Raw genomic sequence first — 26,790 nt, 5'->3', positions numbered from 1 at the left:
AACTGAAAGGCTGGGCTGATAACACACTGTCCTGGAAAAGGGCTACTCCAGGGTGTCTTAGAGCTGCTGGGAGACACAGCTGATACATTCACATGATAATTCCTGACTCCATCTGGCAGGTGAAGGAGCCTTTCCCTGTTCCAGGACTAACCACTGATCCACATAAGCTCGCAGCCTCCTGTCACAACCCCAATGATACCAACGTAACTACACAAACGTGCAAGTACTCATCAGCAACTCGGACCACAGCCCAATTTCCCACAGTATGCTGCCCTGCCAAAGACATGTGGTATCCCTTTAAGCTAGGAGGAGGGAGCATGGCTGTGTATCTCAGCTCTAGCTGCAGAACAGCAGCGACAGGGGAAGCTGCAGCTCTCCTGTGTCCTCACAGCTAATGTAAAAGCTGTGTCTGATGCCTTCACTAGTGAAAAAGGTAAGGCAGAGCACAGAGTCCCCTGTCAAAAGGAGCAGATATACTAAAGGCCATTAAGGACAAAGAGGAAAGTCTTAGCACTGTTCCCTTTTGTGTTGATATGTAAGTTTCTCAGCAACCTCCCTTCCAATTGAAACCACAACCATAATGGGGAAGTACCACTGAAAATCAAATCACACACTTGAGACCACAAAGGTCATCAAAGCCTTGTAGATGACCGAAACCTTGTGGTATCTCCCACTGCAGTGCTCAGAACTTGTAGAAGCTGCCTCTTCAACTGAGTCCATAGAGGTGACTCCTCTCCTCAACTCTGACAAGCCTTTAGTTTCAGGTCTCTGTCAGTATGCAAGTGTACAATTACCACTCCAAAACAAACAACATCCATCAGAGACCTTCTGAATCTCTCTATGCAGATCACCAGATTCTCAGTGAAAAAAATCCATTCTCTTCATTCAAAAATGCAGAATACAGCCTTGTACCTCAAATGTGTAGGGAAGGCAGGTCATGAGGCAGCAGCAGTGTCCCATGCCATGGGAGTACTGACTTCTCTTCATCTGACAGAACTAAAGATCAGACACCTCCTGACTGTCTGTCCTTCTAGCCAAAATGGTAATTGACTGCAACTTATACCTTATAAGCAGACAACACTCCCATAGGAGACTCGGGATGACAGAATTCTGTCACACAATGGCAGCAAGCCCCTACTCACTTGGTTTCTTTCCTAACAAGACTCAGCGTGGGAAAGCTCTCACCCTCCATTGACAAGATACAGTTTGTTCAGCCTTTCTATCCCTCTACCTCTGTGCTGGTAGTCACTGACTTTGGGTTTGACTCCATAGAATAAAACCCCCACAGACACAAGGACATTCTCAGTTTCCCTCTGGAAGACTGCATTCTCCAAGAATGTACATACATACATCCTTGTAATGTTTTCTCTAATTGCTCAGGAAAAAACAAACAAATAAACCAAAAGGGTACTAATCTCAGAAAAGATCATTCACCTTGACTTGCCAACAAAGCAAAGCATTGCCAAAAGACAAGGGGCTAGTTTTACTCCTGCTGTTTCCTCCTAGGATAAGCTTCAAGTCTCCTGTGTTCAAAGAGCCAGAGAGGCTTTTCTTTTGTTTTCCCAAATAAGCATTTCATTCTCACCACTTCAGACTTATTTTTAGAATATCTGAATAGAAGAGATTTAAGTTGTCAGTTGCTACCTGTATAAATAGAGGTTGCTAAGGAAGGAACAGTAGCTGCTTCCTTAAGCAACAGTAGCAGGAGGATGGAAGAGCAGATGATTTCTTAGCAGAAGCAGCAGACTAAGAGCAGCAGTTCTTCTCTACTGCAGTATTTCAGAAATGTGGAAGTGGCATCCACTGGAGTATTGTTATTTTCAGTCAGAAAAACAGAGCACATCTACCTCAAATTGGCACAATTGCTAACAAGCAAAAGAAGGCATTTTCCCTGCTTCTGCCATTCATCTCCTTCTCATTCTTTAGCTCTTTAGTTTTTATTTTACAGTTGTAGACATATTTATTCTATCTTTTAGGGTTACTTGCCTACATCAGAGCAATCCTAGGAATTCCCAACTCAATGGTCTCCCACTCAGAAGCACATTAAGGATTGCCAGCGTGGCTACAAGTTCCCTGTAGCTGCAGAGGATGTGTACTATGCATCATATCGTTATTTAGGGAGAGATTGATTAGAAAAAGAGGCTTTGATTCTTACTTGTATTTATTTAGTCAGATGAGCACTGGTGCAAAGAATTTGGTTTGGGGGACTAAAACTCTTCACTGGGGCTCCTACTGAAGCCCTCATATTAAAGGATGGATCCAGTAATTTCCCAGCAGGAGATTCCTGTTGTGCCCATTCTTAATCACTTTCAGAGCACAAGAGGAGTGGTCTGCACCACAGACACTACTGATGCCACTAGCAGATGCAGAATGCAGAGACGATTATTCTGCTGATGTGATGGCTTCAGGAAGCTGGTTGCCACACACTGTTCTGGCTGTAGTCACCAGGGGAAGATATTACAACAGCAGAGCTCCTCTGGGGAAAAAAAGACTTAAGACTTGTCCACACAGGGGACAATTCGGGACAGTTTATCTGAATTAGCCAGAGATTTGCTGTGGATTAGGCTCATATAAAACCTCTGGCTGCATATTTTTATTCAGAATTACATTGTCCTAATTCAATTAGATTAGCTTCCAAATGTTTTATATAGCTAGTGATAACAGAACAAGAGCAGAAGACATGTAAAGACACCTAAACCAATCTGTGGATGAACACAGCCCCTCAGAGGTGTGCAAGGCTGCTCACCCTTCTGCCTGCAGATGCTCCCCCGTGTCCCCAAGGCCAAGGCTATGCAGATGGCCAGGGATGCATTTGATCACAATAGACTCAGGTTATCTGTTCCCAAAATGGCACTCTGCTTTCTGCATGGCAAGCCTCAGAAACTCCAAAATTAGACTTCAGAAGAGTATAAAAAGCTCCCTGCTAGCATAATGTGCAAATGGACTGTGGCGCTCACTATGATCTTGGACAGCAACACTATGAGAAAGGAACAGCAAAGAGCAAAGCAAATTGCAGCTGAAATATACCAACATTATCCTCCTTTAATACGTATTGTTAAAAGGAGCATTTTGAAAAGCTGAAGAGATGTGAGCCCAGATGCTATCGCCTGTGTCTTATGCAGTTCATGATTACGAACAAACAGCAGAATACATATAAAGGAATCTAAAATGGAATGGGTGCCAGCCCAGCTGGTGTCCCCATATGCCTTATGAAGTCCATTTTTAGGAACATATCAGCATATAGCATTAGAGGCGCTTCCTAAACACTTGGTTTATAAATAGAGTGGTGCTGTTTCACTGAAGCACACACAGAAAAGGTCTACAAGGATCACAAACCCAGCTGCATGCAAACCCACTGAAATGGTTCAACCACAGTGTGTTTATTATGGAGTACTCTGCACCCAAACACTTCCTGCACAGGAATCATAAAATGGTGGGGTTGGAAGGGACCTTTAGAGATCATCCAGTCCAACCCCCCTGCAGAAGCAGGGTCACCTAGATCAGGTCCCATAGGAACACGTCCAGGCAGGTCTTGAAGCCCTCCAAGGAAGGAGCCTCCACAACCCCTCTGGGCAGCCTGTGCCAGGGCTCCCTCACCTCAACAGGGAAAGAGTTTCTTCTATATTTAAGTGGAATTTTTTGTGTTCCAGCTTCATCCCATCACCCCTTGTTCTTGATGATGTTTATTTGCCATATGTTCCTGACTGGGATTTGTTTCAAAGCAAACACCACAAAGCCCTTTCAGTCAGAAAATGACAACTTACTTTTGTCTCAGCAAACTGTTCCTGCTGAAAGCTGCTTCAGGTCCAGAACAGAAGGGTGAAGGCCCAAGCTTCAGGGCAGTGGAGAGGTACGGGCTGGGAGAAGTCAATCCTTGCCATTTCTGAAAAAAATCGGTCAAAGGAGGGGCTGGAGCTTGGCAGGTTCACATCCTGGAGAGAGTCCTTCAACAGGCTGTGGCTTCTTCTGCAATGCAGCTCTTCCTCTCTTCCTTTTCAATTCCACCAGAACCACCTCTAAGGAAAGGTAATTCACTATGGGGGCTCCTGGTTAATTGTCAAAACACATCACCGAGTTCAGCTGACAAAGTCATCATTTCATGAGATGTTCACTATCAACTAAAACACACCTAGAACAGGTATCTTAAAAAAATACACTACATGTGAATGAAAAATTATTTTATTTAAAAATACCTCATACAGCAGAGTGTCTCTCTTTTTGTTTTCTCACTGCTGGTTCACAGAGATAATATGATAAATTTAACCCAAATATCTGACTGGGAAAGATCCTGAGAGAGAAAGAGACCAGTTACAAGCTGATGATGTACAGTACACTGAGAAAGAGTCATCTCTTTTAACATAAAAGAATTTCTTGGTAATCTTATAAATCAGATATAAAAAAAAGCAAAGTTTGCTACCATGCAAAAATGAGTGAAGATGTCATTTAATTCTGCACACAGGGAAATAATTAGTACCTTAGACCCTAAACCACTAGACTAAGAGAAGGGTACGTGTGCCTAAAACGGTGACACAAACTTTGGACCTACTACAGCTTTGTAAACACGGCTGAGAGTCTAAGAAAGGTGGATTTTCAATCACCTAAGTAACAATGTGTAGGTAAGGGCTCTATTCTGCTCCTTTCCTCCCCGCTGATGTGTTTCTTATTGTCAGCACAATGGCTCTGTTGCACTCAAAGGTGACTTGGCCTGGCCCTATTTGCCAAACACTATTTGGGTAGTTGGATTTTAATGAGAGCAGAGGCTCAAATAAACCCAAAAAGCAGGTGTTGCATGGACGGCTATGTGGGAATGTATTAAAATCCATCATAGAAAAGACAAACCTGATTTTACAGCCTCATGTCTCAGATATCTTCTAACAATGCTCAATGCACAGGAAACACAATGAATTATGGAAAATTTAAGGCCTGGAATTTTCACTAGCCTGCACTGAACATGACTACTCTCTCTATAGCATAGTGTTGGATCAGCTGCTGCTGGAGGAAACCTTCTCGGCATATGTTAAGACCATCTTCAGCACCTACAATATTCAGATCCATTTGGTGCTCCATTATTATAGGACAACGCCACTACAAACAGTCAGCAAGGGCTGTCTTCTGCAGGGAAGGCTCAATGGGATCCCTCACAGCCACAGAGGGGATACGACAACACTGCAAGATGGTGAATAATCCATCCGTCAACACCGCAGACTGACGGCATTTTATGCAAGAATACGGCCCCAAAACACGGAGACAGAAAGATCTCTAAAGAGAAGGTCTGCCTGTCCTGGCCACTTAATGAAGTCATTTTGCTCTTGTCCATGAATGCATCAACATGAAAACGGAGAGTAGGAACTCGCATGCACTGTTCTGACTGAGCCAGGGACCCTCCCCTTACCCTAGCATCCCTTCTCCCAGCACAGCATCAGGGTGTGTAACAAACATGAGAAGATGCAGGCTTCCTTCAATCATCTCTTTAAAGGGTTTCTGAGTAGCACAGCTTCCTATCAGATATGCTGAGCTAAGAATGGAGCCCTTAACCTCTCACGGGGGTATCATTAGTAATAAAGTATATATCAGTGACCAAACTTTCTATATTATTTTCATTTCTTTTAACCTAGATACATATATTTCATCCAAGACATTCAAGAACTACAAAACAACAATTCAACTACGATTATGTCAGGAAAATATCCAAATAAATAAACTTTTAATTATGATACAATACTTATTACAGTAAAAATTGGCATTTTTTTCTCCTCTTCAAAAGCAGAAGCACCAGTCTTACATATAACGTACTATTTGAATGATATCTTACATGGAATACAGAGTAATACAATGTGCAAACAGCATTTTCATACAGAACAGAATATTTTGTCTACTTTTTATACACTGAAATTGCCTCAAATGGAAACAAGTTCATGCGAATTAAAAATGTAGGTTTTAAAAATCAAAACATGAAGTACTGTTGGAATAGGTACATGAACCATTAAAAACAATGAGAAGCCAAAACAGAGGGTACTGTCGGATAAATACCATTAGTGCTCAGTTTGTCCCATTCCATCAAAAAGGAAACAGTTAATATCGTTGCTAGAAAGTAAAGTGACCTTCTAATATTTAAGAACTCTTAAAAATGTCGGTATCAGCTTAATGATGTAAAAATCAAGTCAGAAATAGGACCTCTAAAAATGTCTTGGTTTTTTGATACACTGCAATTATCGTGTGTGGGCTGTGAAAAGAGATGAAGTCCAATGGAGTGAATACACATCAGCGTCAACATCATGTGACTTCTGCAAAGGCCGTGATGTGGTTCTACGAGTCAAAGGAGAAACAAACAGATAAAAACCCAGAAAGCACACACATAGACATCAGTCATTGTGCAAACGTCTGCCTCTCGTGCTTTAGGACAGCCTTACGCTCAGAGACTACCGCAGGGTGACGGAAGGGCAAGTGCTCTCACTCGGTCCCACAGCAACTCTCTGCTCATTGCCGTCAGGCTGGATACTTAAGGTTGTGAAACAGAAGAATGAGGTGCCACAGTCCTACGACATTGTAGCTTCACATGGGGTTTGTTTAAATTAACAAGGTGAATAACTGAGTTAACTTTACTTTTATTGCTACCTTACCCGTAACTGAAAGCACAATCTCTAGAAATTCAGATGTCAGCTCCTGACAGACTGCAATATTCTGTTTCGGTGTTAATGCAATATTAACAGTGCAGGCTTTTCCAGATTAAGTGCTCTCCATGAGCTTGATGGCACAGAACCAAGCTGCAAAATGCTACAACAAAGCTGCATCCAGCGGCCAAGAACTCACACTCCAAATTTCTTTTTCAGAGTCACTACAGTGTCCTCTTCATTCCTCTTTCCTTCAACAGGGCGACTGTTCTGAACACAAGGATGCGCCCCCAACGTGAACGTACTACACGTGACTGCACAGCACAACTGCAGCATGCCAAAGAGCTTCGCTATTTTTTCTCATGCTCTAACCCAAGCAAGTGACTCTGCAAACATCTGGTAAGTGAAGACACAACTGCACAGTGATGTGGAGGATGCAGTGGGTGCATGTTCCCTTTAGGCACACCGTAGCCTGGACTGACACCATTTTCGTAAATCATGCAACGTGTCAAACCAGTAAAGGGAATCCTGATGTTAAGCCACGTGTCTATTCCAATGCACAGAGGGAAACGATACACAAAGCACTGCAGATTTCTCCCATCACCTCTCCTCCTGGAGGAGACCAAAGTCAGAAGACAGGAGGTGTAAGCTGAAGAGAAGGGGGAGGTAGATACCTCGTAGGGAGTGGGATAGATCTCCCTGGTTTTGCTTCAGGGAAGTTCTTCTGAAGTCCTTCAGAAGATCCCTTACAACATCCCAAGGAAAGTGCTGGACAGAAACAGTGGCCACAAGCTTCCATTTCTCCGTTCTCCTTTAAATTGTCTGGATATTTGTCTATCAGTTGGTGCAGAAGGAGACAGGTACCAGCTTTGGTTTTCACATTACAGAAAAGAATTTAGAAGCATCCTGAGTGGCAGCACAGGAGAGCTGCCTCCTCTTCCCCCTTCCTAACAAGGTTGGCAGTCTTGCTGGCTCTCTCCCTGTGCCATACCCACACTGTCTCCAGGAGGAGCAGCTCTCTTCCCCTCCCCTATAATACACATTTTAACTCTAGCAATGTTCTTGCTGTATTTCATTACAGCTTTTGTAAGGGAACACCAGTAAATAGTGAGCATCTATGGACGTTCTTCTTCAAAACAGAATGAACATGTTTTAAATCAATAGCAATGCTTAAAGCATAGCCAGCATCTTCTTTTAAAAGGATTAGAAAAAAACAATAGTATGCAACTTTCTGTGAAGATGATTTCAGTGCACAATATTAGCAAAGGGCATTTTTCCCAGATTTGGATTCTGCATAAGAAGAGCAAAATTAGATTTCCTAATTAGAACCCAAATCCTTAGCATTTCAAAGCAGTTTACTTCGCTGGGCATCTCCTGCTTCCACTACAGGAAAGATGATACACTGAGTAACCTCAATGACTCTGGAGTTGCTGGGAGGCTATCATGACATTTTCTTCACAATATTTACTTAATTTTAGCTTATTTAGACCTGGAAATGGTGCTGTCAACTTAAATTAGCACCGGTCTACATTTATTCACTTTGTTGAAAAGTAAGATGGGTTAAGAATGAGGATCATTATTTATTCTAATTTGCTCTTTCAAGTCCTGCTATGTGCTCTCCCTTTCTCTAAGCAACACACATTTGTCAGTGATGCAGAGAACCAAATGCTCTTTCATGTGGCGTTAATTTGGGACTGGATAACTATTACTTAGGAGAGAAGAATGTGGTTCACAGTTCTGCCAGCTATACTTTCAAAAACCAGCAGGTCAGCATCCTTGGAAGGACATGCAGAGCATGGGATACAGCAACACAGAAGAGAATTCCCCTTCCTCAATAAACCCTCAGAGTGAAGTACTAAGCTACTGATTGCAGAGCTATCGATATGGACTCAATTCATTTCCAATGGATTGAGCAGTGATGCATAACTAGGTCAAAATTAATCACTTGCTGATGGCAAGAACCACTGATACGGATAAATGCAAATGTCTGGGTATTTGTGCTTTTACAGACACTACAAATAAGCCCTGCTGAGACTCTTTACAGACAAACCCGTAACAAATAGCATCCCCCTCAAACAACTGCATTTCATCTGGCTTGCTCTGCTCTTTTACTTCTTGCTTAGATTTACTGTGACAAAGTTCAGTGTGAGACAGTAACCACCATCAGCAAACAGGTTCACATAGATGCAGGAGACAAGCAAAAACCATGCACAAGACCTCAGCTTCTCCAACTCCACAGGGAATGATTTTTCCCTACAGTACTCAAAAAGATTTAGAACGTGCTGAGAACCTGCTCAGCAGCAGCAGATTCACAGACAGGCATGCCAGCTATTGTATTATTCATTGTAAAATGCCAGAGTCAGCTGGTGTGAGCAGCACATGAACAAAGCATGCTTCATACCCGCGCTCTCACACTGCCACACGACAGCAAAGCCACAGCCTAAGCCTTGAGTGCAGGTTTCTGGGGGAAAATGATCCAACACCTGTAAATCTTCTATTACAATTTCAGTTCATTTCTGTTTGCAAGTGATTATACAGTGATATAATTTGTGTTCTGTTCTCGTGAACAGGGTAACAAACACTCAAAAACAGTTATCCTAGAAAGTGTTCTTCTGGTTTTGAAACCAGGAGTTTGAAAAACTGTTTCTAGTCCTTCACATAGTTTGTTAAAAGAAGTAGAAAAACTATTAGTGCAGCAGTTGAGGCAAATGATAGTTTCTCATACAGTAACACTAATGTTATCATACAACTCTCTGGGTTGGCAAAGTATGGGTTATGCCTTTCCTGGGTGAATCCCATTTTTAGAGAGCTACATTCTTTTTAAAGAAAAGAATGAGTCGAAGTGAAATTGCCCATTGGACACGTGTCAGACCTGCACAGAACGCTGCTGCCACACTGCATCTGCTTTGGCTCCGAGGCCACACACCCCCATGCGCGCTCTTGCACACAGACGGTCATTGCCTGAGCTGGAGACGTTCCAAACGCTCCGTTCCTGATAGCCAGGAGCAGAACCTAACGATGCGAGCTTGGAGGGACTGCCGGGGCAAGGACTCTTCTTGACTGCTACCAACACCTTGGTTGTGAAACACCTACAACATGGACATTTGAGGAGGTCAGGCCGAACGTATCGCTGCATTTCCCGTGTTCATTTGAACGTTAGCTGTAGTGATCACAGCTTGCATCCAAACTGAAATCATTCCTGCACAATCCCCCAGAAGCAGACTAGGACACGAATGCAAATTCAAATGCTTGACATTAAAGTAGAATTGCTTATGGTCTTTTATAAGACACCTCTCCTGGGTGAATGTTTCTGTGTGTGAATGTTGCATTGTACCTCTTTTGACATACTGTATTATCAAGCGAGAACCATTATGACAACAGACAACTTGCTGACAAGTTAACGTAAGCATATGGAGTCCCCTCAAGCCATCCTGAAGAGACACGTACTAAAACTCCACATGGATAACCATGTACACTTTTGGACTTGAAGTACAACAGTATTTGGACACTTCTCAACTGAAATATTTTGCAGCAACAGAAACAGACACAAATCCTCTCCTGCATCTGCCCATTTCATGATGTGCTAAAATATCTCCGTGTTTTGCTTTTAGTCAGTGAGCTCAGTTGCAGGTGACAAGTCTCCTGGAGTGGACTCCTCAGGCCACACTGTGTGCACACAAGTGCATGTGCCAGTGAAAGACTTCAGTACCAAATTGCTTAAGACCAAGGAAAAAGCAGTAACACTGAGAATCAAAATTAGTAATAGCCTTTTCTGACACTGTGAAGCTGTTCTGTGTCTCAGGAATAACCAAGACGGAGTAAAGAGAAAAAACACCTCAAAAAGAGAAGGGGAAAGCTTTCCAAGCCTTAAAATGCAGACAGAATCCACTGGAATGGCTACACTTACTATTGTTCAAATGCATTATCACCATCATCACCTTTGGCACACACAATAGAACAAGAATTATAACGTCAAGCTTCACAAGATTTTTTGCAGTACTTTACCCTGACAGTCACTAGCAACTGGTTTGACAGGCAACAAGGATGTCACATGCTGTGAGAGGAATCACAAATACTGACCACCATTAAAACTTACAAATGGCTGTGTCAGAGCAGACCTCAAACTATCTGCTTCAAGCTCAGTCACGCTGGAGAGTCAGTCCTACAGGTGTTGTATAGGAAACCTCACTGTAACAAGGGAGACTGGCAACGTGTGGGAAGACACTTTGGGCTTTGCTGAAGGAAAGAGCATTATAAAGGAAGGTCAAACACAGACTTTGGGGATAACTGCAGCTGTCAAACAGAGCACTGCAAAGAGGCCCCATGGCAAGTAAGAAGCACTGAGCAGCTAGAGAGAGCACTGATGACCAGACAGTGTAACCATCCCATCCCACAAGAGGTGAACCACAGCGCCTCTCTTATCCCAACACTCCCTTCTAAAACCTCATACGTCAGTACTCTACCTGCTGTCTCAACTAGTCCCAAAGGTTCCACACTGCCTTCCTATTTTAGTTTTTCAAAGCTGAAATGCTTATTAAAAGGAAAGAAAAGACCAGACTAGGACAGTCAGCAGCTACCACAAGCTGTACAGCAGCACCCTGGAAGCACTGGCCAGCTTCAGGTGCCTTTAGCATAACGTCAGTCTCTCCAGAAAAAGTACTGGATTACGCTGATCTTTAAACTCCTACGGGTACCACCCAGTATATCCCCATTTCCCAGTAACTCTCCCAAAGGAGCATCAGTCCCTAACCTTGACTGCGGCAGGAAGAGAGCCTTCTCTCTGTAGGAGTGATGGCTAACTGAAACACAAATTGCCTGTAGGAGACAAAGAAGGTCAGAGATGGGACAGAAAAAGGAGCAGATGGGTGAGTGACGAGGTTTCTTGGCTTCCACTCTTTTCATTAATTCTAAGGATGAATGTAGTTGAGGTGAAAGCAGTAAGTCTGCATTACTGAGCCAGCTCTGGCAAGGATTCCTCAAGGAGATGCTCTGCAACTATGGCTTATTTGAATGCATATACTCATGCAGAACAGCTTAATCATCTGCATGCACCACAATTAAACAGAAGTGTCATGCAAACAGTGATCTACCCTTGTCATTAACCAGCAGCAGCTCAGTTCAGAGCACTACAAGTACACATGTTCCTGCTTAAGTGCACTTCAAATGTAGCTCTTGACCTCCAGCAGAAGGCAGACAGTGGCAGCAGGGAAAGCATACCAAGCATGCCAGGAGCATTCGTTCTCCAGCAGGAAAAAGCACTGGAATAGCAAGCTGCAGATCTGGGAACACAAACCCAAGGTGCTTCCAGGTCTGTGTGATGCACCATGTGTTTATTCATTTACGGGTGAATCTATAACAAACGGCAATGAGCAAGGTCCCATCTGGTATGCATCTCTAATGAAGCACTCCTGAAGCAGCATCTCTGAATCACTCACTTCCAAATACACAGAGTTATTCTTTTAAATATCAGTAACAGTGTGTCACTGCTTCATGCTAGCACTGCCTTAGTCCCTGACAATTTCAGTCAGTCTGGATTTGTACTACTCTTAGCAGCTCATTTCTGACAGAAAGCTGCCTTTAATACTGGCACAAGAGTCTGCAGACAGAGGAGGGAAAAACAGATTTAAAATAAGCCAAATGTAAATGTATGTGCATTCAAAATATGGGACTGGAACATCCCTGTCTGAAATGTATTGAAGAGTAATTTGCACACAGCTAATGTAGGCAAAGAGGAGTAGCACACAATTTCTTTAGCACCTCTCCCTCTCTCTTCAGAGGAGAGCAAAACATGTAAAATAAGGAGATAAAAGGAAAGACTAAGTTAATAATTCTTGTGTGATGGTAGTTAATTGAGATGGTTCCATTTAGACCTTAGTTCCACATAAGTATTGTTAGCAGCTTTTCTTTACCAGTGTCTAGCTTCTCCCTGAAGCTTTAGACTAAGCATTAAAAAAAAAAGCACAGAAACCCCTAAAAAAAGCCACCTGAAGCTCTCCCCTGGAAGTAACTTTGTCATCAGTGCAAATGAAACTTAAACTTTGGGAACAGAAGAAAGCATTTGCCAAGAAATAGTAAAGTCTCCTTGTTATCATCCTCCCATCTCACCCTCTCTACCTGAACAGAATAAAGCCTTTGCAACACAAAGCTGAACCCATACGCTGAGATCTCAAGTGTAACCCCCTGCAGACATTCCCCTGGTTAATTACTTAGAGTGAAGTCTGCTGGCAGCAGCTCCCCTCCACTACCACAGGAACATGGCTTCAAAAGGAAAGAAGCTCAATCACATAATAGTCCTGAGTTGCTCACAAATGCTAGAGGTCACGCTCAAGCAGAGCAAACCCTGCCACCACCCTTCCACACTCTCCCATAGCTTTCCCCACAACATCTCAGTCTTGCTTAGGCTGAGTCCCAGGAAAATAACAGTTCATCATGAGTGAGAGGTTCTCAAATTAGGTAGAAACACTAATTTAATAGGAGGCCTTTATCCCCAGAAAAAGATTTCACGAGCCAGAGAATGTACCTTTATTACCTGTGATGGCTTCTGAGGCACAGAAACAGCTTCTGTTGCAAGAGAGCCTGGCACACAAGACATGCTCTCATGAATTTGGTGTGTCCTAGGCTAACTGACATCTTGCTTTGTTTTGACATTTTACAGAAAGTTTACTGAATGGCTTATTTTGAACATACACATTCAGCACCTCAGTGCTTGTTCAAGCAAATGAGACTCTGACCTCCTTATGCCAAGGTATCAGCAGAATTAGCTTAGACACATTTGGTTCAAAAAGGCATGTTAGAGCCTCATGAAATCTCCTTTCCCTTCAAGGAAGGGAGTAACAAAGCCAGAACTAGTAGCAATGCTTGCTAGAGAACTTCCACCCCTTGCAAGTGCCTAAGACAGACTGTGAAACAGTTATAAACCTTTCTCCTTATGCTTAACATAAAAATATGTCACAAGTGATTTGGATTTAAAAGAATGCCATAGAAACTTATTTTGGTGCCTTACCCAGTGTGGAATTGTTTACTATCTTCAAACACAGGCATAACAAGAGAGATTTTTAACAGAACAGATAAAGTCATTAGAAAAAGTAGAATTGCTTTAAACTTTGCATTAGTAGTTCAAACTTTCCCCCAGCAAAAATGCTTAAAACATTGTCTTTAACTCTTTATGCTATCTGTTTCAGGGCTTGTTGGCTCCAAGTTGTTTAAACACAATCTTACCCAATACAACACCATCCTCAAACTTTTTATTATAGGAAACTAAGATAAATTCTAAACACACCATAATACTTACTCATGCCAGAAGTCTTGGTGTATCCAGGAGACCACCATCAGGAGACTCCATCAGCACATCCTGGTCGCAAATCCCCTTTGCTTTGGCAAGAAATCATGGCTTTGGCGCAGTCCCGCTCCATGACCTCTCTTGCTCTCTATCACTATCATGTGCAGCAAGTGTTTTGCTCTGCTAGCACAGATGTCAGGTGCCCAGTTTTCTCATGTGGGTGCCCTATCCTGGGGCTACCAGTGTGTGCAGCCCCACAGCTACTCCCAAAAGGACTGTTCCCCACACTCTACGCCAGCCTGAGGACACACCCTGAAGAAACAGGACTGAGGCTGCTCACACCTGAATTGCATTAGCCTCTTGCCAAAAGCAAAGCTAAAGCATTAACCACATTCACCTGAGGAACACAAAAGGCCCTCAGATCTACTCAGCTTGACTTCAGGGACTTAGCAGTGTCCACAGAAGTGAGACTGATATATTGCGATTGTTCTTGCAGGTGACACAAAGAATCTCCTAAGGAGTGTCTCTGAATTAATTGTTTCCCTCTTTCTCCTTCACTGCCATGTCTCCTTACTTGAAATCTGATTACCTTGGCACTCTTGTCAAGACAAGTTTGGGATCATTCTTCCAGGAAAGCTACATTTAACTGTTTCTTAAAAAAGCAGACATTACCTTTTCTAAAGGGCTCTCTACCCGGGGTATGCTGATCATGGGCATCTGCACCAGGTTATCCATGTGAGAACGTTCATGCTCTGGCTGACGTCCTCTGAAGTTATTTACCACACAAACAACCTGGAAGGGAGCAGAAGATAAACAGAACAGCTAAAGAATAACTGATTTTTTTAGCTTTGATCCTGGCATTCATAATTAGGCAGAGCTGACACCAGGCTTTAGTCACAGCTTACAGCAGGTACACAGAGATGTGAAGTTCATGTTTTACAGAAAGTCCTTAATTCATATTTCAAGACAAAAGATTTTCAACCAATTTGTTGTTAAATGCATTATCTGTGAACCAAAAAACCCTCTCATCTAAAAGCAAAGCCATTACCAAAGCTGAATGAAAAGAGAACACATGCCTATTAGCAACGTCATGAATAGATGTCTGGAGCACAGGCAGCAGAACATGGCAATAACCTCAGACTCCTGGGAAGGACCACTACCATCTAAGTTGTGTCCAGCAAAGCCTTTCTCAACGGGAGAATAAGAAGGCAAGGACCATCTCCAAGTTTGACTTAAACTCCAAAGCTGCTCAGGTCAGCAGTGACTCGCACAGGGATTTAGGGATGTGACACATACCAGTATGTCAGTGTTTCTACTTATTCAGACACTGAGCCAAAGAGCAATGTTTGCCCATTGTTTTCCCTTCAGAACACAACTACATTTGATGTTACACTACTCAAATGAGTTTATGCAACATACATGGCAAAATCTAAGACAACATGCTGGGATTTCAGATTTCTATTCCATTGTCTTTTATTACTTTAGGGGCACAAACACAATGGAAACAACTTCTTAAAAATGATCTCCTGGACATCTTGTGTGGCAGGGAAAGCTTGGAAGGATGAACAAATATACTTTAAAAGGAGACCTTAAGCTTCTCAGAGGACTGAAAACACCCACCTCAGCTATTCTGTGAGAGTTTGCAGCCAAGCCAAGTCTTCAGATCCAAGATCTTGAGAGCAAGACCTTGACACCTAAGACTCACGCTTAAAAGTGTTCTCATGGGGAAAACATTCACAGGTGTATTTGGTACTAGGACAAGCTGCCAGGCAGACAAATGTGCAGGCAGTAAACAGCAGGGACTATCCTGTGCCAGTCTTGCACTGAAGCTCCCAGTGAAGGTGATTAATAGATTAGCAGCAACTTTCTGACACAGACACGAGTCACTGTGGATTGTGACAAAGGCTCTGCTTTGGGAGCACAGTTCCAGAAAAGGAAAAGGCTAAACAAGGATTTTTTTGTACAAAATCATGTAAGATGTCAACATAAATCTGAATTAGTATGAAAGAAATTCACTAGCATTACTTTAAAGCTGGAAAAGAAATGCTGCCTAATCTCTGATTCTAGTACTGAGTGTATGTATTTATATATGAATGTAAAAATGTATATAAACATACAGAATACATAAAAATGTATTGATTTAATATGGAACTTAATACATTCTACACCAAATCATAGCTAGATGTTATTCTGAAGGATATACACTTGCTTAAAGTAGGTCTTGATGTAAAAATTGTTGGTTGCAATGCTACAATGTGGTTCATAAGGAAGCCAAGAGAGATCATTTCATCAGTGCTATAACGACTCTGCATTTCTGAGTGTACATATAACTAAGGAAAATGATAATTCATTAAGAACAAAAACAAGAAACACCTCTTTTGACATTTAGTTGTCTGGAAATGCAAGGCTAGCAACACTTTGAGACACACAAAGTTACACACTGATTTTTCCAAACAGAAGTGACACAGACATCCACTTACCAAAAATACTGCTATAGATATCCCAATTACAAATCCTGCTATTACATCTGACCAATGATTTCGATACTCTGCTACTCTGTTGATTCCAGTAAGGAAAGCCAAGCACATTAAGCCCAAACACAGAACAGGTTTTGCAAGCCTTGTTCCTCTGGCTTTTACTGTGTTGGTGATATACATCTGCAAATTAGAAAGGAAGAAAGTGTAAGACTGATGGATGTATCTCCCTAACTGGCAAATTAAATGTCTTTGCTTTGTTTCAATAGACCATGTGTATTTGGCTTTGATTTTTTGTAAGGAAACAAGTAAAGCATTAAATAAAGTCATCATATCCTTATTCTAGGGATACAGGAAAAGAATTAGACCATACAGCAAAGTTACGTTTTAGGTGAATCTGAAAAGCCCCCAAAGGAACAGGCAAATCTATCCTATTACTATCCATCCCTGTATTTGTTCATGCAGAGAGTAAATACACTCATGTTTCACTGTGCAGTGCTGACAATAACAGAGCTTTACACTGAGGGGGCTACATCCAGGCCTTGGTTTAATTAGTAACTGTTGTTCTCCCTCATACACAAGTACTCCATGTGATTAACTAGAGATTTGTCAAAAAGCAATGAAAAGTGAACTAAATGCCAGCATCTACTTTTATACATAACACGTAATAGTTGCAAGCAGTGCTGCACCAATACACCTCTGTACTTCACAGACAGGGACTGAGGGTGTTTAGCACCAATATCCCCCAGCACACAAACCAGTCTAAATGCAGAAACTTTTATGCATCAAACTCCAAATAACCCATCTGCCCTGCTAACTCTCCCTGTGCAATACTACTGAATTAAAAGCACTGCCTGATAAGAGAGCAGCTGTTCTGTCCTGAGGAGGCGTTATAGTGACTACCAGGGTTAGGCTGCCCCTCTCCAAGCTCTGATGGGCCAATGGAAGAAATTGTTTGAACTTCCACTCTATTGAATCTTGGCATTAAGGCCACTTGAAAGTTCCCCCGAAAAATTACACCTCAACTAACAAGATTGAGAAAAAAAGTATTGACTTTCTGCAGAAGTTTCTGCAATTAAACCCTTGAAATCCCTAAAGCCTTCTCATTTAGAGTTGTAGTTTCTAGACCGAAGAATGCAAATATTTTCTATGCAGTTTCACTAGAGACTCCAAGTGTGTGATGCCATCACTTTAAACTGCAAAGGGAAACAGGTAAGCCTGCATTAAGAACCAATACCTTTTAGTCAACAAACAGGCAGCCTTTTGGATCTTTTATACTGCCTGAAACTTCAGATTAATTTACTGGGTAATCAGTTACGAAGTGTTCCAATACAGTCAAGACTGAGTTTAGGAAGCATGGTTACAGTTACAGCAAATTAAGTGAAGCAGTGGTCAGAGCTTGTCTGAAAAGAGAAACACCTGACAGTAATCTTCTTCAAAACACTAGAGAGAGATTCATAGCTTAGAGAATGAACCAAGGCTTCAGTTTAAAATCAGAGCAGAGTACTGCCACATGTACATCTTCAATGCACCTTACATGATGAATAACAAACTAGCAGCAAGCTTTCAACTAATGCAGACAGAGCAAAAGTGGGGAAAAAAAGAGTTTTGGGACGTCTCTCCAAGCCCCATTTCTCCTGTCTTCTTCCCAGACCATTTAAGAAGTAGCATTTCTCCCTTTGCTGACTATTAGGCTCTTTATAATATCTTTGCAGGCACTCTTCAGGGTGTTACTCTTACCATGGGAAATGCTGACAAGACAACTGCAACTTTAATTTCCATCGTTTTAGCCCCTCTGGTTTTCTTCAAGCTACAGACAGGAACAGTGATGCTGGTTTAATCAGTGACCCTCTGTTGTAGTGAGTCTCACTGTACTCCTGGATATGACCCCTATCATCCACACTCACACTACACTTTAGAACATCTGGTGCTAGGGAAAAGATCTTAATATTTTGAATTTGCAGCAAGATCACCACATTTCAATAGAGCTTGGGTGGGAGTGACACAGGGAAGCTGGCAGGTAGCCATCCTGAACTGTACTCTGTATTATGACATACTAAATCAAAACAACCACTGAGAAGGGGAAAATCAACTCAAACAAGCTGTACTCCTTTAAGGCAGCTCTCAGTGATATGTTTCAGTTAACTACCACACATGGTCAGCATCCAAGAAGATGACCTCAATTTTTATGAAGTTCAAAAGACACTGTAACACAAAGGCTGGATTCTGCAGTAGCTCCAACACTTTTAACACAAAGCTAAACTGAAAAGTGCTCTGCAGAAAATTCTCAGAATCGTTTTGCAAACAGGCATATCCTTCAAATCCCTACTCAGACAAAGCACTGAGGGAACTGCAGACTCATGCTGTGCCTCATGTGAGAAGCAAAGCCCACCATTCATCGAGTCCCTTCCTATATCCATGGACAAGATTGCTGTGCCCAGTTCATTGTTCAAAACAACCTGAGGCTTCTGCCAGCAGAGGCACCACTGTTGTCTTCTCTTTAAAGAACAGACACCACTGATGTTAAGGATACTACTATAGGAAAAGATTATTAAAGACTCAATAGAAACAGTATACTGAAGAGTCTGTGTACTTGCAAAAGTCTACATAGCAAATGCACACACAAGACAGGATTCATAAACACCCATTTTTAAACTTGACCTTTTGAAGCTCAATATTTGAACACAGTCAACTCAGCTTTGACCTGATTTGCACCAAGAATAAAATATAATTAAGCAGCTGTTTTCCTCTTGATTCTGGAAGGAAGGCAGAATCAGTAACTGACAAAGAACAAACATCTTGCAAAGATGACAAGGTTTTTCTTCTCTTACTTTTCATAAATATTAAATGCAATATCAACAAAAGAAAATAGCTCAGTGGTTTTAAAACTCAGTCAAACTGAATGACAATATGAGCTTTTATATGATTAAAGATGTTTACTGACCAAGCATATTTCAGCTCCTTTTAAGAAAAGAAATTGGGAGAGGAGGAATCTAATTAAAGAAACCCTTTAAATTAGTCAACAGCACAACCAGGAGCAGAGAATTTGTATGTAAGGTCAATGGCTGAGACAGGAGTTAAAATTCATTTTACTGGGTGCACATTCTTCTGCAGCATCAGATTAGCAGTGAGTCTGCTCTTGAAAAACTTTTGCTGTTGCTTTTCCTTTTTTCTGAAATAGATTTAGTATTAAAAGACATAAAGGTGATGCCAGCAAGCAGGCACTGAAGGGGACATTATTAGGTCATTCTATAGACCATTATTCAGGAAAACACTGACATTTGACCTCTAGTCTTCAAGATGCTGGAAGCAGAGTCTTCAGAGAACCTCATAAATCAAGAGAAAAACTTTGAAGTGTTTCTGAAAATATGTATTTGACAGTGTCAGAACCATCACCACCACCACAGCTACCTGTGAGGTTTCTGACATGACCATCAGCTCATAACGTAAGGAATAGTGATAGTGTTGTCACTTAGCTTGTACTGGGAAAGCTTTCAAAAGTGTCATGTTGCAAGTCTGACTCGTGAAATATGTCCTAAATCTAGTGGGGGGCAAAAAGATGGTTCCAAAGCACGTAGAAGAACAGGAACTGTCTGTCAGTTGCAGGACAAAGTGGCCTCCTGGGTTATGCTATGAGGTCTTCCTGGTTGTCTTCTTACAGCTCTCTTTAGGCTCACCTCTACAAGCATTGGTGGACACAAACACATACACAACAGATCCCAGAATCCTGTTTGAGTTGGGTGGGAGCCAGTCATCAGGCTGGGCACACCAGGCAGGAGAGAGGCTAATTCTCCTAGCCCGGGACCCAGGGATGCAGGCAAGAAGATCCCCTCTGTGCTCGCTGTTTCGGTCCTCCCTGAAGCAGATGGTCTGGGGGACTGACAAAGAGACAGAGCAACCCATTAGTGGGCAGAGAACACTGACTCACACATGGCAAGCAGAAAGAGAGAGGAATCACTGCACAGGCACCTATCCTTGGCAGAGCTCAAAACATAAGTGAGCTTGGTTTGTTTTGCTTGTGTAATATGTCGTCGTTAAGAGTCCTGAACTAATCAAATAACAGAAATCATGTTATAGAGTGTTGCAGATCCCAAGAACACACACCTTTTAATATTCTTCATACCTAAGAGAAAAGAGATCAAAGAGCTGACAAAGTAGTGGGTGGAAGCAGACGCTACTCTGCAGCCAGGTTCCATGTTTAGTTAGAACTCTGATAATTTAAAAGCTCTCCAGCTTCCTTGATGAATAATTATTGGGTCAAATTCTTTCTAGAGCAAATCACAGTCATTCTCAAATCATCTGGGTCTCTCTGCAACTGCCCACTGAAGATTTTTTTAGTCCTTTTGAAGCCTCCTCCTGCTTTCTCCTAAGTTTTGCAGTAATTACTAATGAGCCTAGACAAAAATTGGCTCCCAAAGTCAAGGGTCTGAGTTGGCAAAAGGAAAATAAAGCTCTAGAAATGCTGGAAAGTTTATGGAAATGCTGGCATATGAAGTTTCCCATTATGAGGATCCCACAGTTGTGACTAAACAGCTGGAGAAGAGTTATCCTTCTGTGTACCAGGACTATGAGATACACACAAATATTAATTAAAGCTGATTTGGTCTGCAGAGGTCGTTATCTTGAGCAACTGAATTGTAATAAAGAACTGACTGACAACAAATACCTAGAGGGTTTTTGATAAATCCCTGGATCAAATTGTAACGTTATCTTACTGTCCAGTCTGAAAGTAACTAATACACTCAACACATGAAGCCCATGATAAATCTGTACAATCAGTATCCAGGGATACTTTTACTTTCTGCATCAGATACCGAAATGAAGTTCCACTTTCCTAACTTGCCCCTGAAAACCAGCCAAAAAAATCCTTTAACTCTCCAATTTCCTAACCAAAAAATAGAAAAAGTCAATTCAATGAGGTGTCTCTGCTACTCCCTTTCCTTCTGAATACTTCCCGAAGTCCATCAAAGAGCAGCTTGTCATGCCTCTGCCTGCTGCCCGTTGAGCAGGAGCCAAACAGGCACTTCAACACAAAGAATGCCAAGACAAGATCTCCACCTGAAGACTGGAGCAAGAAGTGACACTCAGCAGAATGTCACCAAGTTGCCAGCACTGTTACCCAGGCTGCCTCACTGTCTTTTCCCAGTGTGAAGACAATACAGCAGAATGCCAGGAGCAAAAATCTTGCGTAAAACATGATCATGGGCCCAACAAAAGCTCTGCAGAGAGGAAAAAAAATGTCAGTTTTACCTGCTAGCCCTGCCTGAGGCCACAGTCGAGGTCAAGGGTTCACAATAGAAAGCAACAGCAGCCTAGGGACCTAAGGGCTATGTCAATTATCAATACATTAAACCTGCTCCTCTATCCACAAATCCACAGTTGGAACACTCAAGTTCAAACACCACTCTGCAGTCAGGGTGGCTGCCAACTGCCCTTGTCCAACACAATAAGAATAAATCAACAAAGAACCCCCAAATTGTATAGAATGAATGAAAATTTGTCTTAAACTACAAGAACCAATGACTGAGCCCCTAGGTCTGCAGCACCAAAGGACATCTGCTTGTCACAAGGCTCATGTTTAAATCCATGGGAACAGACTGACTAAATCTTCATATACCACTTTGAAATCATTCCAGAAAAAGACTCATGACTTCTCATTTCTGTGTCTCAGTTGTGGAAAAAACCCAAACATGTGCCTATGTGGCTGCTTCAAATACGTTACTAGTTGTCCAAAGTGCACCAGCTTACGCACACCGAGACGTGGCTTCCACAGCTACACCCTGAGCAACCACCTACCAGCCTGTGCCTTAATGCCTGTATTAGCACACAATGTTCCTGCTGAGATAAGGTGAACTGCAATGCTTACAAGTGAAAGCACAAACATTCAACTTACTAATACAACTCAAGCAGAACCAAACCAAGCAAAGATCTAAGGCACTTGAGCAGACACCTGAGGAGAAAGATGGGTGGCAGCTGGCCTGGTTAGAGATTTTGGAATAGACTTGTGGTATTTCATTTTGAAGACTCTGTCACACTGGGAAAAATAAACCTGAAAATCTGAGGAAGGCAGCCAATGCATCCTTGAAAGTGTCTGTTTGGAGCAGGGTAGAGAAAACCTCTAACCATAGTGCTGCCATTCAACGTTTCCATTGCTAAGTCTTTCTTGATGGATGCAGAGAGAAAGTCATGGAGGCAAACACTACAGAGAGGTCTAAATATTAGCAATACAATAGTTTGAGACAGACTGCACTTTCAGCAGGGGGAATTCAGAGTTACCATAGCAGCCACCCACTCTCAAAAGACAAGAGGGGAGGGGGGAAAAGGAAGACTCGAGAACTTGGATGAAAAAAGAAGCTATTGTTAACAAGACAACCTGTACAGATGCTGGGTGATCTGATGTGGCTGCACTTAAATGGGACATGATAAGGGAATTACTAGATAAAGCATAGGCTTTGTTTTTAAATGAGTTGATCAGTGAAATCACACAAGCCTGACTTTTTCACTTTGCCCCCTCTGAGAGCAAGGACTCTGGATCAGCTTGTTGCCTGTTCATGTCTCTAAGCTAGCTTTATTTTGTGCACAGCTGGCTGAAATCCTCAGGGAGGATTTGGCAACAATCCCTCCCTCTCTCCCTAATATTTCTGTTAACCACAAAAGGAAAGTACGTTTTGTATCAGAGATTATATGACCATGAAATCTTAGCTGAGCAATACACCGAGGTCTTTACGTCCATACTCTCAATAACTGTTGTACCACAGCTCATGCAAAGACTAGGTTACTGGTTAAATCTTCTACCCCACTGAATGGTGATGAGACAGTTGTTGAGGGCCAACTATGCTGATAAACATCATAACCATGTGAGGACACTACCCCCGGTATTGGCACATTGCATTTCTTTCCCCAGCATGTAACAAACAGTATTTTGAGTTGCAACTATGCAACAGGATTTTACAAAAGAAAATAAAAAGGAAGACTGCCAATATTGTACCAGGAACCTAAATTTGCAGCCTGCAACTCAGCTGATATATCCTAGTAATTCACTTTATTAGGCAGCCTGTAAGAATTCAGAAATCCTGAGAGCAGTTTACAGCACTTTAGCTAAATGATGAGTGTCATGCATCACACAGAGAAACAGTAATGACAGAGGATACATTCATTTCTGCAGTTACTGAAAGATTAGAAAGCCATGAAATTGATCACATCAGGTTTCATTTTTGATGTTGCTAACTGTATATTGACCACAGACAACATAAGGTTTGCATAAAATACCCCTGTCATGTCAAAAGCCATTGATACTAGGCATTAGACCTCACTAATGTCTACTTTTTGTTTTCAAAATGCACTAATACTATTTTCCTTCCTGCATTGCAGCAGCTGAACAGTTGGTTTCCTTTGGTGACTGTGATTCATGGCAACAGTGGAAATCCAGCTTTACAGATGGATGAGAAAAATAGGAGCAATTAAACTGAAGAATGCTGAATATTTTCTAAAATAGCTTGCACCAAATTTAGAGGTATGTTTCAGTGAAGCAAAGCCTTAGATATCTCCCCAAATAAAGACAATAGTATTAGGAGTCTTACACTTGCCTTGAGTTAGAATAGAATGCTATTGCTCATCTCTTATTTGTAGATAACGCTTGCCTGTACCGACTGATGAGCCACAGCTCTTAATCAGACATTGCTCACAAGGAACTCATGGTAAATGTTACTGTCAGTGCTGCAGGTTTTAAGCAACTGCTTCTAAAACCATACTCAGAAGCATGGAGTTGGCACATTGTCTGGGGATGGGGTTGGCATCTTTGCCATGCTGGCAAGTTATCGGTTTCAAGATCAATCTGAAGTGAGTGTTAATAGTGGTTGGACTCGATGATCTTGAGGTCTTTTCCAACCATGATGATTCTATGACAAAAGTCAATTCATTAAATATCTGCTCCAAAGCAGTACACACTCACACAGGTCTACATACACACATATATATGCCACACACACATACTGAGGAGATTTAAGGGGTGACTCCTGCAACAATCACAGAGGTACACACATTTGCTTTGTTTCCCATGGACACTGCAATGGCAGCCCTGGGCCATCCAAAGGGCCACACAGGACTGTGATTACCAGCACAGGTCAGAGACTCCATAGATATGTGCTGGGGACAACTTTACTAAACAAGATGGGCCTTTGCTCAAGAAAAGAACAATGTGCACTCCAAACTAAGCCAGCGAGTTCTGCACAGTTACTTGAGTGAGGCTGATTAGTCACTCTAGCCCTCACTTGCTGCCTCGCACTTCTCAATAGCCTCTAAAACAGTTCTGATGCCAGGCAGTAAACACAAGTTTTTATCCCAGTCCCGCTCATCACTCCCTCTATCAAGAGAGGAGACAGGGAAGACTGGCTGGATGGTCTTGTCCCTGTTTCTTTGCAGAATAAAAGCCAAACTGATTTTGCATGAGCACTGAGGTATCTGCACATACCAATTCTGGTACCTAGAGACGTGCACAGAAACCTGCAGAGGTCAGACACTTACATATGCCCATTCTTCTGCTTCACCAAAGAATACAACTATGTGCAATTCTTCTAATCCCCAGGTTAAAATATGGAAAGGAACCACTACCACTCACAGGCAATCCCCACCCTTATTTTTTACCACTCAGCTAAGCTTCCTCCCATATTGTCCAGACATGGGGAAAAAGCAAACAAAGAGCTCTGTTAACCTAAATCTAGAACCCTTTCTGGACAACTGCCCCTCAGCTTTCAAGGCTCAGGGAGCCATTACACCTGTATCTGTCAGGATTAAGTCAAACTAATCAAATTCTTCCAGGTCTCACAGCACCTCATAGGACGTTTACCATATATATTAGCCAATATTTGTGTTATTTGCTCCCCATCCCTCCCTCCTCCCCTCACAGTGTGAGCCATTTGCTCTCAAAACCCCACTGAGATGAAATAGTAGGACATACTTACAGCCAAATACATAGCTGCATATACGCTTAGTGCTGCTTCTTTGGATGGGAATGTCTTTCTGGCTTTCATGATAAGGTCTGGATTTCCAGTACAGGCATGTACACTACTGATGAACTGTGTATACTGTTTACATCCAAGTGCTGTATAGTTGGGTTTACAAAGTGCAAGAAAATGTGGTGCAAGATTCCCTGTTACTACTTGTCCAGCATTTACAAAGATGTCCGTAGCAAAAAGTCCAAATGCGTAAATTCCTAAAGAGGAAAACAAAGAGTTAAATTTCACTCCAGGGCAACATAGAGTATTCATCACAGTAACATACCAGCTCCTTCCACTGGGAGTATTGCACCCTAAAGACCTTGGCTCACCTCTGGGTCAGTCCTTGCCCCACAAGCCCAGCAGCAGCGCTGCGTACCAGCACGCTTGATCTCTCTCCATCCTTTGAAGGAGCACGTTCAGCACTTGTGCAAGTAGCTTGCTCCCTAGGCCTCCCTGTCTGGGGCAGCTAACTACACTGGTACCTAACTTTTGCCCATGTTCACGAAATAGATGCACATTCTTCACCCTGTAAATCTGTTTGAGAACCAAGGAAGTCAGGCTCTCATGGAGAGGTAACACATACTGGACAAACATATTTCCCCTTCCTAGCTGGAAAGCAGCTGAAGTACTGAATCATTCAGTACTGCCATTCATGACTTGTCTCCATTTGACTGCTATGGGGTACATCTATATGCATGGCATATAATCACAGTACCACCACAGTGAGCTAAAGATCTATACATTTGAGGAGCTACTCACACTAAGATAGGGGGTTTTATCAGACATACAAGCAAAGCATTAGGCTAGTGCACTTGTTCATCAGAATGGAAATGCATGTATCTGATTATTTAAAAGAAAACAGATATGTTTTTCTGTCCCTTTGGAAGCAGAAAATGAGCTCTGGAAAGAAATGCAAACAATACCATGTCTGGGAGGCAGAGCCAGCAGGTGCATGTTCAAATTCCACCTGAGCTACAGATTTCCTCCTGTATCTCCACAGACACATCACCTTACCTTTCCCATACCTCAATTCACTGGGAATACAGTGGGTTCTGGCAGTTCCCAACTCCATGGGGCACCATGAGGACTTTAGTGGATGTAGACACGATGCCATAGAAACATTTGCACCTGGGATAGTTGGGTGTTTCCATCAGCAAAGCTACCAGCCTGAGGAGGTTCCTGGGAGCCTGGCTGGCCAGCATGGCACACTGACCTTAATTCACCCTGAGCTGTCAGACACCAAGTGGCTGCCTAGAAGGGCCCTTTCAGCAAGCCCTGAGGGTGTGCAGTACCCCAGCACAGGTGACCTTAGTGATGCATTAGTGATGCCTCACCTGGCAGAACAGTGTGGTGGCCATTCTCATCCCTTCCCTCCCTCCCAATTTGTTTTCCTTCTGTGAGCAAGGAGGGCCCAGCAAGTGGGAAGGAAA

The 26,790-nt window shown here is 42.4% G+C and overlaps 1 protein-coding gene across 2 annotated transcripts in view; it reads right to left on the bottom strand.

Moving 5' to 3' along the window:
- Positions 1-6,273: 6,273 nt before the first annotated feature.
- Positions 6,274-26,790, bottom strand: part of PLPPR5 (phospholipid phosphatase related 5) — a 41,473-nt gene continuing 20,956 nt past the window's right edge. The window contains exons 3-6 of one of the 2 annotated variants that reach the window (XM_062003956.1): positions 25,325-25,575; positions 16,371-16,547; positions 14,563-14,682; positions 6,274-6,306 (exon numbers count right to left, since the gene is read on the bottom strand). In XM_062003956.1, the coding sequence (XP_061859940.1) occupies positions 6,274-6,306; positions 14,563-14,682; positions 16,371-16,547; positions 25,325-25,575 (581 nt within the window). Of the gene's footprint in view, positions 6,307-9,565; positions 9,701-14,562; positions 14,683-16,370; positions 16,548-25,324; positions 25,576-26,790 lie in introns of those variants that run through there. The other variant, XM_062003955.1, reaches the window with a different exon arrangement.

This window comes from Colius striatus, chromosome 10 (assembly GCF_028858725.1).
Source record: "Colius striatus isolate bColStr4 chromosome 10, bColStr4.1.hap1, whole genome shotgun sequence".
Lineage (NCBI taxonomy): Eukaryota > Metazoa > Chordata > Aves > Coliiformes > Coliidae > Colius > Colius striatus.
This window is presented reverse-complemented; position numbering and strand designations above follow the sequence as displayed.